Consider the following 14,428-nt stretch of genomic DNA (forward strand, 5'->3'; position numbering starts at 1 on the left):
GCAAAGGGCCAAGAATTGCCAAGGCAGTCTTGAATGAAATGAACAAACGTGGAGGATTTACACTAGCAGATGTTAATATTAATTATAAAGTTACAGTAAATAAGACAGTGATGGAGACAAATAGATCAAATGAACAGGAGAGTCCAGAAACAAGGTCCACACATGTACGGTCATCTAATTTACGACAATGATGACACTATGGTGCTTTGGAAAAGCATGTCTTTTCAATACTCGGTATCAATTAGATATCTTTATGGAAAAAAGAAGACATCTTGGCCCCTGTTAAACACATACACAAAATTCAATTATAGATGGACCTCAGATTTTCACATTTTAAGAATATAGAAACATATTTTTATGATCTTGTGGCATGCAAAGATGTCTTTAAAAAGACACACAGTTGACCATAAAGGAAATGAAAAGATAAATTGGATAACATTAAAATTCAGTATTTTTATTCATCAACAAACACCATTAAGAGAGTGAATAGACAACCCACACAATAGGAGAAAGTAATTTATAACACATATAACTGGTAAAGGACTCATTAAGAATACGTAAAGAATTTCTACAAATCAATAGAAAAAAACCCCAGACATTTCACAAAAGAGGATATCCAAAGGGCCAATAGACCGATTAAAAAAGCTCAATTTCACTATTCATCAGAGAAATGTCCATTAAGACCATTACATGACATCTCTACATGCCCTGCCCACCACAAAGACCACAATTAGAAAGACAAACACTATCAATATTGGTGAGAATGTGGAGCAACAGAAAATTCATACACTCTTAGCATGTGAATTGGTACAAACACTTTGAAAACTTGTTTGGCGTTTTCTACGAAAGCTGATCCAAGGTGTGCCATACAACTAGCAATTCTACTCCTGGTGGATAACCAACAGAAAAGAATGCTTATGTCCTCTGAAGGACAGGTACAAAAAGTTCCTAACATGACTACCCAAAAAAACCCAAATACTGGAAACAACCCAACCATCTACATTGGAAAGGAATGGAATAAAGAAAATTTGGTATATTCCAACAATGGAATATTACAAAGCAACAAAAATGAAAGAATTACAACTATACACAATAATATCTGTGAAACCCAAATAATATTGAACAAAACAGGCTGGATATAGAAGAGACCACACCATATGATTCCTTTTACACACATCGCAAAGTCAGGCAATCTAATTTAGGATATTAGAAGTCAGGACAGTGGTTTTCTTTGAGGGGAGCTAGTGACTGTAAGGGAGCGTAAGGGAGGGCGGGATTCTGGGAGCAGTCTCTTCTTGGTCCACCTGCTGGTTACACAGCTGTGGACACTTCGTGAAAATTCATTGAACAGTATTGATGCACTTACATGTATATAAATTATAGTTCAATAGAAAAGGAAGGACGTTAGATAATACCACGGTACATAAACTTTCAAACCACTAACATTTTGTAAAGGTTAAAAAATAATGTTAAGTGGATTGAATAATATGAAGAAAATAAAACCGAGGAGGGACACTGGCAAAGAAAGATTTGAACACCAGGGGTACGCAATTTTAAATGGAGTGGTCAGAGAGGCCTTAATGAGAAGTGTTACTCCCCTTTTCTTACCTGTATGGTAAAATTTCCCTGAAAATCCCAGGTTGAATGTAAAATTTGTGATTTGTGCACGCAAAAGATTCTGAGTATCGAGCAGGGCCTGAAATATATAATTAAAAAAATGCATCAGGTAGAGAATGGCATTGAGAAGTTTTAAAAGATATCTTCCTTTTGCTTTCAAAGGGTAAAATTCCTTTATCCATGTGAGAGAATTAAATGATGGAAAGCAGATTCTTTACCACTTTAAAACTAGAGAGATCCTTTTGAGATTACATAAACACATACACATATTTATCCTTTAGCTTGCAATAGATCAGCAAGAAGCGTCAACTAGAAAAACAAAGTTAAATGAAAAGTTTATTCTGCATGTATCAAAGGAGCCAGTATCTACCACATAGAATAGATCTCCTTTCACCCCTCAGGGACATAGATCACCAACTGTCAAAAGAAGGACACTAATGAAACTATGCAAGAACACATGTTGAAAGAATCAGATTGTTGTTTCTCAGATGCATCTTTGGTCTTCAAAATTCAAGACTTTTCCATCTTTAAGTCTTAGATTCTCAAAAGATAGTGATTGCTCTTTAAAAGGGGTGTCATGGTAAAGTAAATCCCTAATTTACCTTTTCACTAAAAAACAGACAAGCGAAAAACCCTACTTCTAACAAGCAAAGTTATTTTGAATCAGAGTTTTAATTGTTACATTCTATAAAGTATTTACCATGCTATGAGTATTTATTGGACTTTTTTCTTTCTCCTCCTTTTTACTTAAATTCGTATTCTTACATTCTTTCTCTCTTTTTTGCCTCTCTCTCTCACACACACACCCATTCATACATAGAGAAAGTAACGCTAAATGGTAAATTTGTAAAGGATCTTAGTCAACACTTCTTTTACACATGAGGAAACTGAGGAGAAATGACTTGTTCATTTTCACAAATAAAATTGGTGTTAGACACTAGATTAAAGACTTCGATCACCCGATTCCAAATTAGGTACCCTTTTTACTCTACCACACCATATCTTCTTTCCAACTTTCCAGAGTACAGCTGGGCGCACAACACAAGCTTGTTCCTTAACAGTACAGCTGACACGTGGAAGCCCTGCCCCATCACATTCACGGCCTCAGTCTTTTTGGGGATAAACAGATAGACGGTTTTTATTCAGACACGATCCCATGACTGTATGCCTTATCTGTGGATGCAAGTGATTCTCCTTGTTGTGTAAAAGCCAAGGAAGAGAACTTCTGAATCTGATTTAAATTCATCTGACCAATGGTAAGTTTTTGAAATTTACGTGTCTCTGTCTTCTTTTTCTATCACTACTATGAACAATCTCCTTTATGTGCACAACTGAACCATGTAATATGTGGGTCTGGAGGGCACTCAAAAATGGAAGACAGGCCTGTTCATGGATTTCCACTCTGACTATAGAAGCAAAAGAATTAACTGATGGCAGTGTCATTGGGAACAGGTTAGGCCCTGTCCTCGAAAGGGCCGGGCATGAGTCGGGCAGAGGAAGGAGAATGTGGCCAAGTGAGCAGTGATGAAGGGAAGACTGGGACTTCTAGGTGGTACTCAGGTCCCTGGTGTGTGGAGGTGTGGGCAGGGGTGCTGCCTGCATGTAAGATCGAGCCTGTCTCTTTCTGTCCAGATGGAAGGAGCATCAGCTAGTGAATCTGAAGGTACGGATGTAAATGCCAGCTCTGGGACTTACAGCACAGTCACTAAGGCCTGGGAGTCAGGTCGTCTCAGCTGGAATTCTGCATCTGCCTCTATTCAGCTGTGGGCATGTTATTAAACGGTCCAGGCCTCGGACTCATTATTTGTAAAGTAGGGATAATAATAATATCCTCAAAGCACTGTTATGAGGATTAAATGAGATAATTAATTTAGGCCATTAGCATAGTGACTGGCACTTGGTGTGTGCTCAACAATTAGTGCCACTCCTCTGTTATCACTGCTGCTACTATTACTACTACTACTATGGTTGTTATTGTTAGTGATGCTGTACAATTCATATTGCCTCTGAACTTTTCCCTTCATTTGTGGAAGTGGAGACAATTGTCCAACTCATAGAATTATGATGAGGATTATAAAAGAGATAATTCATGCAAGAGTTTTTGGTAAACTTTTCAAAAAAGTGGCAAAAAATATTAGGTGTTGATATAATCATATGATATATATTGTACATATCATATATATTAACATATATAATATGTATTGCTGATAATTATATCTAATATATATACCTATATCTCATTTACTTCTTAAAGATTTTTTCTCACTTTATTTACCTTATCTTCCTTCCCTTCCTTCTCCCCTTCTTCTCTCCAATTTATTCTCCCCAAGTGAACATTCCAGTGGCTCTTCCTAACTTTCCTTCCCCTTAGATCTTATCTTTCTTCTTTATCCATTTACTCACTTCATTTCATTCTCTTATTTTTCTCCTTTCAATGGTGAAAATATGGATTCAAGATCCACTTTAAAATTATTTCTTGTGTGTACAATGCTTTAATCTTACAGCTGGAAAGTTTTTCTTTTTGCCTCTCTGAAAATAAAATCCCTGAACTAAACTTCAACTTGAACTTTGCTTTGTGCTTCTTGATTGCTTTTTAAAATTTACATTTACAATACTTGATGGAAATAAATACCCAAAACACCTTTCCTGTTTTCAGGCCTTAGAAGCTAAAAAAAGCACCTGTGAAGTAACCTCTTAATTAACTAGAATACATTAATTCAAATTAATTGAATTAGCCCTAATTTTTCAGGTTTGAGTTGGCATTTTACACATTTATCTGATATTCTAGAAACAAACACTAAAGCATAGAAAAGATATACAGTCATGTGTCGCTTAACGATGAAAATATGTTCTAAGAAATGCGCCGATAGGAGATTTCATCATTGTGTGAGCATCACAGAGCATACTTACACAAACCTAGATGGCATAGACTACTACACATCTAGCCTGTATGATATTAACCTTAGGGACCGCCACGGTATATGCAGTCTGGCGTTGACCGAAACATCGTTATGTAGCGCGACTGTACCAAAACAGACTGGAGATAACGAATATTATGCTGTGTAGGTTGAAGGGGGAAATTTATTTTTAGATGACATTTTATATACTTAAGATAAGCAGTCATGTTTGTTTTATATTGTTTTTGGTACCAGATTTCGGGGTGTCTATGAGAACAGTGTTACATATTCATCCATTATTCACATCTTTTCAAAATATGCTTATGTGCAAAAAGCTTGAGTCCCCAGAAATATTCTTAGATCATATTCTTTTCATTAAACTCTTCATTACTAGAATGATTTTATTCAGCATTATTCTATTTTAAACTGAAATAGTCTATTCCTATGAACAAAATATTTAAAAAGTGATATAAAATGATACTTTATCGTCTATGTGCAACATGTGGTGCCATAATATCTAAAAATGTAATCATAATAAGATAAATCAATGTTCCAAAGCCACATTCAGAAAAGCATGTGTATTGCGGGCAGGCACAGCCTCTCTGACGTGCAGATACTCTGGTCACGAGGAGGTGACCAACCACAGGCACCTGCAGAGGTACCTTCAGTGGTCTCCTCTAACACAAGCACCCTAACGACAGAGGTGTCTACTGTCAAAAATGCTCTGATTGAGTGAAAAGTGGTACTTTTATTTATTTATTCATTTATTTTATTTATGTGTGAGGAAGACGGGCCTGAGCTAACAACTGTTGCCAATCCTCCTCCTTTTGCTTGAGGAGGATCGTCACTAAGCTAACATCTGTGCCAATCTTCTTCTATTTTATGTGGGATGGTGTCACAGTGTGGCGTGACGAGCAGTGCTAGGTCCATGCCTGGCATCTGAACCAGTGAACCCCAGGCCACTAAAGTGGAGTGCGCAAACTTAACTGCTAGACCAATGGGCTGGTCCCAGTACTTTTATTTTTAAGTGTTTCAAAACATCATCTATTTTTAGCAGGGTAATTTAAAATTTCATATATCAGTGATTATTTTTTTAAAGTAACACATTTTTTCTGATTAAAAAAATTAAAATCATTAATAAGTCTACCTGTCAGGATAAGTTAATATTATAATGGAATTCGCTCTCAATTTTTTCAATAACTAAATATATCAATGTATATACAGATATATACAAAGGTAAGTGAAATTAGAGCCATAAAATAAATTTAGAACTATACCAACTATGACTAAAAATACAGTTTTGAATTTTGCTTTTTTCCTTTACTACTATATCATGAGCTTTCTCCTGCTTCATTAATCTTTCAAAACCAATTTTTGGAATGAATCAGAATATCGAATCAAATGGGTATACATAATTTATTTAACCATTTTGCCCTACTGTTGTACATTTAGTTTGTTCACATTTTTTGGTTCATATAAATACTGCTCTGTGTATCAGTACATATTTATATAATGATGAAGTAGCTATTTGTACAACAGAAAATCTGCTTATTCTTCACCAAAGAATTTTGCAGCAAATTTGGAAACGTTTATGAAAGTATTAGGAGGGAACATAATATCCAATTAAAATTATTAGGGAATTGCATTTTGAATATAATTTAACATGAAAATTTGACTATTTCCAAAATTACTTTTTCAAATTTGAATCTGTATGCTACCCCACTAACTTAATTTTTTTAGGCTTCATTCTACAAAGCCAAAAACACTTACAGGCATTGAAAGATCCAGTTGAAAGCAAAAAAGATCTAATTTAAAGAAATTGAGCTCTGAGAACTGAGCAAAATGGGAGCTTTTATATATCTTTGGATTTTCTCCAACTTTCTTTAACTGAATGAATATATCAAAGTAAATGAAAGAGAAAAAATTAAAAATAACTGCAAAAAACATTTTATATGGAGACTCATGTTAGTACTCATTACATGTGTGACATTCTTTGGGGGGAACATCTGCGAATTTTTTGTTTCTTGTATGTGCTTCCTAGACTATATTTTGACCTGTTTTATCTTTTGTAAGTTCAGAAAAGGAGTTGGTGAGCCAGATTAAAGCTGGGGAAGAAATTTCAGTGTTGAGTGTGGTTTTTCAGCAGCAGGCAATTCTGTGTTTCAGCACAGAATTTTTAGCATTATTATTTTATTAATCAACCAAATACTAATTATGTATATACAATATATATGTAGATCTGCTAAAGTAAATGAAAACAATTGGGCAGCTCCTGTATCTATGTATCTATCTACACACACACACACACACTCAGAAATACTTTATGTAGACGAGATTATTACTTCCATTTCAGACACAGTAGGCATGACTTACATAGCTTAAGTGACTTCCCCCTGGTCACAAAGCTAGTTAAGTGTTGAAGAAGTGATCTAACAAGGACTTTGGATTTCAAAGCTCACTGCCTCTGTTGTCTACAGAAACAACACAAACAGCAACACTGAACACTGTTATCACTGGCATACAGAGTGGTGGTGACAGAATCCACTAGCAGGGAATAAGATGTGGCTTTTCTTATCACTCTCACTAACTGGCTGTCACTCTTGGTTTCCAAAACCTTCAGGTATGAGAAGGATGGGAAGACTAGGTTGGTCAGTGAATACCTAGCTGAACTAGGAATGCTGACCCACTGCATTCAGAGTAAGGAAGGGTCATTCAGTGCACCATCTGTGGAGCTGGACTGCAGGACAATGGCGGGCTGTGAAGGACTATAAGGATCTCTTCGCTCTCCCTCTTGCCTGGACAGAATTGGAAGGCTCTCTATATAAGACCTGGTCTCAGACAAGGAAAACACTGAAATTTGCTGGAAACAGTTAATTAAGCTTAACCTTAGAGTGAGAGAGCATCGTGCACAATTAGAGGGAAGACAATATTAGAGGAAGACAATCAACAATAAGGCCAGGATCAACCCTACCATCTGACCTGCCTACACAATGACACTGGGGATGGAAATAAGAAAGAAATGCAGGAAAGATAGGTAAGTGAGTGGGATGCATAATACTTGGCCACTTTTTGCAACAGTATTTAAACTCTCTTGACAAGAAACTTATTAAGGGGTGTTCTGGTCACCAGTTCTGATGTATGTGTGTGTGGGTTTCCCCAAGTCGACGGGCAATGCTCACACACCAGTTGGGTGTCCTACAGTTCAATTCAATTCTGACACTATTCACCTGGAGATAGCATCACATTCCATAGGTTAAGGGCTCAGTCCCACAAGACTGACCCTCCCACCCCATCCCAACACACACCTACTTGAGATGACAGTTGTAAGTCCAAGTAATCACCTGTGCTTCTGACCAACCGGCTGTAGATCAGAGGTTCCAAAGACCCCCTGCTTAGGTTCGATGAATTCACTAGAGTGGCTCACAGAACTCAGAGGAACATTTTATTTACTAGATCACCAGTTTATTATAAAACGATATAACTCAGGAACAGAAAGACATGAATACAGCAAGGTATGGGGAAAGGGTGCGGAGCTTCCAAACCTTCTGGAGGAATGCCATTCTCCCCGAATCTCCATGTGTTCACCAACCAGGAAGCTCTCTGCACACTGTCCTTTTGGGTTTTTATGGAGGCTTTATTACATATGCATGATTGATTAAATCATTGGCCATTGGTGATTGAACTCAACCTCCAGCCCCCTCCCCTCCCTGGAGGTCAGGGGGTGGGACTGAAAGTTCCAACCCTCTAATCATGTGGTGGGCTCCACTGGCAACCAGTCTCCATCCTTAGGTACTTTCCAAAAGTTACCCATTAACATAATGAGACACCTTTATGGCTCTCAGCACAGGAAATTCCAAGGGTTTTAGGAGCTCTGTGCCAGAAACCAGACGAAGACAAAATACGTATTTCTTGTTATAAATCACAATATGACACCTATAGACACAGCTCTACAGTACCTAGCAACATTTCTGATAGTAAAATAATCACTCCACTCTTAGTTGTTCATATTCTAAATGTAAAGTCTACACATAAAAAGAAGAAACTATGTTTATCCTGCTAACTTTTTAAAATTGAAGCATAGTTGATATACAATATTATATTATCCTGCTACTTAAAATATAAAGACCAAAGGTTGGAGTGTGTTTCCATGTTTTCCATGACCCTCTCGAGTTTGGGAAGATGGATAGGGAAGTTTCACCTAGGAATTTGCTAATTATAGTGAGGAGGATTAGACTTTATCCTGCTTCTTGTTAACAATGCCTTAAGCCAAGGTCACCATCTGCTGAATGCCCAGTCCTTGAGTGTGGCGTCACCAACAGGCCATGATGAATGAAGAGCAGATTTGGAATCAGAGAGATTTTGGCATCTGACTTTGCCATGTGACTACTGTGTGAGCTTGGACAAGGACCCAACCTCTCCAAATCACAGTTTACTCTTCTGGAAAACAGGGATAACAATATACACCTCATGGGTTTGGAAGAAGATCAAATGAGAAAATGGATATATGGCCCTAAAACCTTTCCCAGCACGCAGAAGCAGTGTTTTAGCTCTACGAGAGGAATCCTTTGTCCTTTCCTCTGTCAATCTTAAAAATTCATTGTCCCTCCACAAAATTCCACCTTCTATTTTTCACTCTTACCCATTTTAGTAAAACCAGGCCTATACTTCAAATTTTAAACAATATTTTCAAATTGACCCCTAGCCCTTTTGGGGTTGTCTAATCAGCACTGAGGATTTTAAACAAAAGAGGAAGATGATCCAAGTAGCTGCATTACAGTAACTTTTACAGGGCTTTGAATTTCTTACTAAGTGACCTCAGTGAATTCTTAATTTTCCACCTCAGTGGTCATGTGTTTTATCGTTAGCATTGTAGTAACAGAGTAAGCACACAGGTTTGTGTGAAAGTCAAGGAGACAGAAGTTACATGGTCATCTTGAATTATCCCTGTTACATACTTAAACTGGCCTAGAGCATACATTGTACACAACCTCTAAGTTATACAGGTGAGACCTGGTTTTGCTAGAACAATTGTTTAACTGAAATTGGCAAATAATGATATGCGAGTGGGAAAATACAAAACAAGTAAGCGATACTCTAAGTATTCACTTGAAATTGTTATGCATATTCTATTTAGCTTATGGTTGATACACTTAAATAGTCAAAATCCTAATGTACTTAATTTGTTTAAAGAAATAAATATAAAGTGTAGTTCACGGTTCTTTATAACATAACACCTTTAGGAAACTGTAAGTTATGTCTCATTCATTCAAACATACAGAAAAGGGTTTTACGTGTTATTATAAATGTAATTTTAACATCTTAACAAATTAAAATACTTGGCTTCTAGAAGCAAAGCCAAAAAGGAAGCAGGGGTGTCGGACCCCACATGAGGGGACTGAGGGATCCCAACCCACTTACTATTATTCCAGAGCAAATTAAATTTCCTTTAATAGTTGCAGACGTATGCTGAAAACCCCTTAGTAGCATATCTGTTCTCCTTGAGAAGTGAAAGTGCTAAATACATTTTTAAAAACACTGATAAAATGTTACCTAGCCACCTCCCCCCGCCCCAAATAAAAGCTTGTGTTATATGTCAGAAACAAAATGTGAGGCTGAGGCTAAACTATAAACTCCAGGAGGTCGCGACTGTGTCTGTCCCATTCGCTTTTCAGCCCCAAAGCCCAGCATGATGTCAGGAACACAAGAGGGAGGAGTAACTATTTATTGAATGGGGACATGAATAAATTTCTGACTGATCTGATAGTACATTAAACTCATAAAGACTTGACAACGAGCACCAAGGGACATTCTCTTACTATTTTATTTTCATAAAATGTTTTGAATCTTGATCAATAATTTCAACATAGTTCAAACTCAAAAAAAAATTGTAAAACATTTCATTTTCAAATTATTCAGTGCTAAAATAAAGCCACTCCTTATTTCAGTGCTTCTCAAAATCCTATGTACATGAAGATCATCTGAAAAGTTCAATAAAATGCAGATTCCTGGGTTCTAACCCACAGATTCTGAACGATAGCGCGGAAGCAGGGCCACAGCATCCTAGGCGATTTTGATATAGATGACATCATAAAACACTCTAAGAATCACTGTCCTAGTCCTTGATGTCAAATAGTTCAAGGTAGTTTCTAATTTACCTATTCATAGGCTTGGTTTTCCTTGAGAATATGAAATCTTTGATGCTCAATGTCTAGCAAAATTCTTGGTACACAGTAGGCATTCAGCTAATCAATGATTGTATGAGCCACATAGGTCATGGGTACTATGAATTCTCAAATCAGAAATATTCTAGAAAAAAACAGAATATATAAGGCTCATCAGAATTCAATTGAGGTCCTAGAAACTGTGTTGGCCCCAAAGTATCCCATCATGGCTACAGAAATTTGGGTTGGAAATTATGCAACATAGATTGTAGGCTCTAAAGTTTTCATTTTGTCTTTATTAATTTTATTTTCCTTAGTTTTTCTAATAAAAGTCTCTTTCAGCTGCATTGGGAGAATCAGTTAATCAGGTTGTCCCTTTAGGTAAAGTGTGGTAAACTAGGGTAACCAGCTCCAACTTAGGGAAGATAAGGTGTGAGGAGGCAAGTGCTTATAGAGGAAAGAGGATTAAGAATCAGATTGTCATGGGACTGTAAAATCGTTCAGCTGCTGTAGAAAAGTTAAATACAGAATTATTGTATGATCTGGCAATTACACTCTAGATATATACCCAAAAGAACTGAAAACAGGTGTTCAGATGATATTTGTATATGCGTATTGATAACAACACTATGCACAAAAGCCAAAAGGTGGAAACAACTTAGGTGTCCATCAATGGATGAATGAATAAAAAAATTATGGTTCATACATAAAATGGAATATTATTCAGCCATAAAAGGGAATAAAGTGCTGACACATGTTTGAAAACATTGATGCTAAAGGAAAGAAGCCCAACACAAAAGGTTATGTACTGTATGACTCCACTTACATGAAATATCCAGGCTAGGTAAATCCACAGAGATAGAAAGGAGACTGGTGGTTGCCAGAGGTAGGTAGGGGGAAGTTGGTCATAACTGCTTAACGGGTATGGGGTTTCCTTTTGGGGTGAGGAAAATGTTTTGTACTAGATGGAGGTGGTGATTGCACAACACTGTGAATGTACTAAATGCCACTAAATTGTTTATTTTCAAATAGTTAATTTTACGTATGTGAATTTCACCTCAACAAACAGAAAAATCAGAGTGTACAGCTGTGAGTACTGCTGTCCTCATGTTTTTTCATGAATTTTGTTAAAAGAGCATTAGATGAATTACCCTACCAAAATTATTTCCAATAGATGGCCCTTTCTCTTTACACTGGCTTTAAGAAAACTGTTCAGAAACAGCATCAGGTCAAACACACCAGGACCTGTTGGGAAGTGGTGACATCTGATGTCAAAAACCCCTACATTATTTGGCCCTTGCCTTCGACCTTATTCTACCATCCTCCTTCCGACTTACTCAACTCTGGATGTACTAGTCTTCATGCTCTTCCTGGAGCATACCAAGTTTGTCCTCAAGGTCTTCAGTCTTACTGTTTCCTCTTCAAAGATGCACTTCCCCCAGATACTCACGTGGCTTACTTCCTCACATCTTTCTCGTCTCTGCTTAAGTACCATCTGCTTGGTAAGGCCTTCCTTTTAAATAGATCACTCTGTGTCTGGTTTCCCTGGTCTTTTTTTTTTCTTCACAGAATTTATTACTGTTACTATTGGTGTATATTTATAACCATTCATTTAGCTCTCCCCCATTAGAATCATTCATTTAGCTTTCCAAGAAAGTAGATATAACCTCTGTCTTTACAATGCTCCATCTACACTGCCCAGAGCAGTGCTTGGCACATAAGAAGCTCTCCATAGCTACTTGTTGAAAGAATGAAAGAATAAATGAGTGAATGGTAATGCCACAATAATTCCCAACCAGAAAGGAAGAGAATACAATTTGACTGAAAACTTCTGTAGGACAACTAAAGGGTATACAGAGGTGATGGCTTCCATGGAGAGGACATGTTAAGGATGCCCCAGGGCAAGAGACACATTTGTAACCATGTTGCACAAAGAGGGTAGATCGTCAACACTGGATGGGAGCTCTTGCTTCAGTGAGGGGTAAATGGTGCTCAGACAACCTCGTGGGTGCTTCAGGTAAAGAGGTCAGGTTTAATCCAATGAATAAGCTCCTAGTGTGGCTTTAGATCAGATCACAGAACCTCCTTGGGATGGACTGAAATGCTTTATAATTTTTTTTGATGAAAGCTGAAGTAAAGGCTAAAATGTATACTTTGCCTAGCAACTTTTGTTCACCAGAGCCTAATTGTAAACGCAGAAATAAGAAAAATGCCTATGAGATCAGAACAGCTGTCAGGAAGCAAGTATTAAAGTTATTGAACTAATTCTTTAAGAAAGGGTTTCATGCTCTCACTTGGAATCACTTTATTTTATGTATAGATTTAACAAGCTTTGTGATCTGGTTTCCAAGAATATAACAGATTAGGTAAGATAAACTAGTAGCCTATAGAAACTGACTACAAGGAAAGACGCTAAAGAACTTAATGGAAGAGTTAGGCAGAAAAGTATCAATCAACACAATAACTAAATACATACACATATCAGGGTGAAGGCAAATGGCCCAATGCATCTCGTTAGCCCCTGAGGCTTCAGTGCATTGTAATCCAGTCACTGAAGTTCAATAAAAAGGAACACGATAAAGTTGAAAATTAAAAGTTTACCATTGAGTTTAAACCAACTCATTAATTCAATATACATTCATTGAACGCCTATTATGTGTCGGGTCCTATGTCAGTTGCTGGGATAGTCAAATTAGACCCAGGACTCAGTGACAGGGTATTCTGAGGAGAAAATAAGATAATATCTTTGAAAAGTCTTTTTATACTATAAAGTACCAAACAATGTATAAAAATATTAATATAGTCTAAAGTAAGTTTTCTGGGAAATGGTTTATATTTTTAAAGTCAGATGCCATTCTTGAATGACTTATAGAGTCAAGCAATTTTAGGCATCAACTCATTCTTCACTCAGGACCAGCCCAATGGCCTTCTTATTGTTAGGGAAACACCCCACAATTGTTCTTGCTTTCTTCCACAGATCATCACATTTTTTATTTGCATTTCTTTTATGTCTCTGTTCAAATATTATCTTATCAGAGAGGCTTTCCCAGACCATCCTTATAAATTTGGCAACAACACACCTCCGCCCTCTGAGGCCCAGACTTTCCTATCTCCTTAGTCCTACGTTACTTTCTCCACAGCACCCGTCAGTGCCTCCTATGCCATACCTCATACTTGTTGATTGTTGGCTGCTCCCTGAACAAAAGGAACACGAGAGCGGGGGCTTTGCCTGCTTCATTCACTGAAGACCGCCCAGTGCCTGGCAGGCAGTTGGCACACATAAATATTTGTTGAATGGATGCTTAGAATTGGAATTTAGGGTAATTTGAGCCTGAAGCTGAACTACAGTTCTGTAGCCAAAAAGGAACTAAAATTGAGAAAAAAAGAGATTTCTTTGGACAAGTCCAGCTTCTTCAGAAGAGCAGCAAACGCAAAAAGGATGGTGACTTTAAAGATGGGAAGAGAGAAAAGGCCAGTTGACTTGAAGAGACTAGAAACAGAAATGGCCTAACATCTGACAAAGGCTGCAGGTTAAGTCAAGCTACCAGAATAACCTCCTGTGACCTTCTGACGACATTCGAATTGGGAGGCTATTCAGAAAGTCCATAGTGTGATATCTGGAGGGAAGGTGCATGGGCTTCAGTCCCAGCTCCAAGGACATTGAGTAACTTTTCACCTTGGCAAATGCCTTTCCTGAGCCTCAGTTTCCTTATTCTGAAAACAATGAGTGACAATTCCTACCTCAAAGGGTCC

The 14,428-nt window shown here is 37.4% G+C and overlaps 1 protein-coding gene across 2 annotated transcripts in view; it reads right to left on the reverse strand.

Annotated features, from left to right (window-relative positions):
* Nucleotides 1–14,428, reverse strand: part of LOC103557484 (N-deacetylase and N-sulfotransferase 3) — a 161,505-nt gene that overhangs the window by 107,778 nt on the left and 39,299 nt on the right. For both annotated transcript variants that reach the window (XM_008530026.2, XM_070609237.1), the window contains exon 3: nucleotides 1,609–1,696. In XM_008530026.2, coding sequence (XP_008528248.1) covers nucleotides 1,609–1,696 — 88 coding nt within the window. The remainder of the gene's footprint in view (nucleotides 1–1,608; nucleotides 1,697–14,428) is intronic.

This window comes from Equus przewalskii, chromosome 2 (assembly GCF_037783145.1).
Source record: "Equus przewalskii isolate Varuska chromosome 2, EquPr2, whole genome shotgun sequence".
In the NCBI taxonomy this organism is placed as follows: Eukaryota; Metazoa; Chordata; class Mammalia; order Perissodactyla; family Equidae; genus Equus; species Equus przewalskii.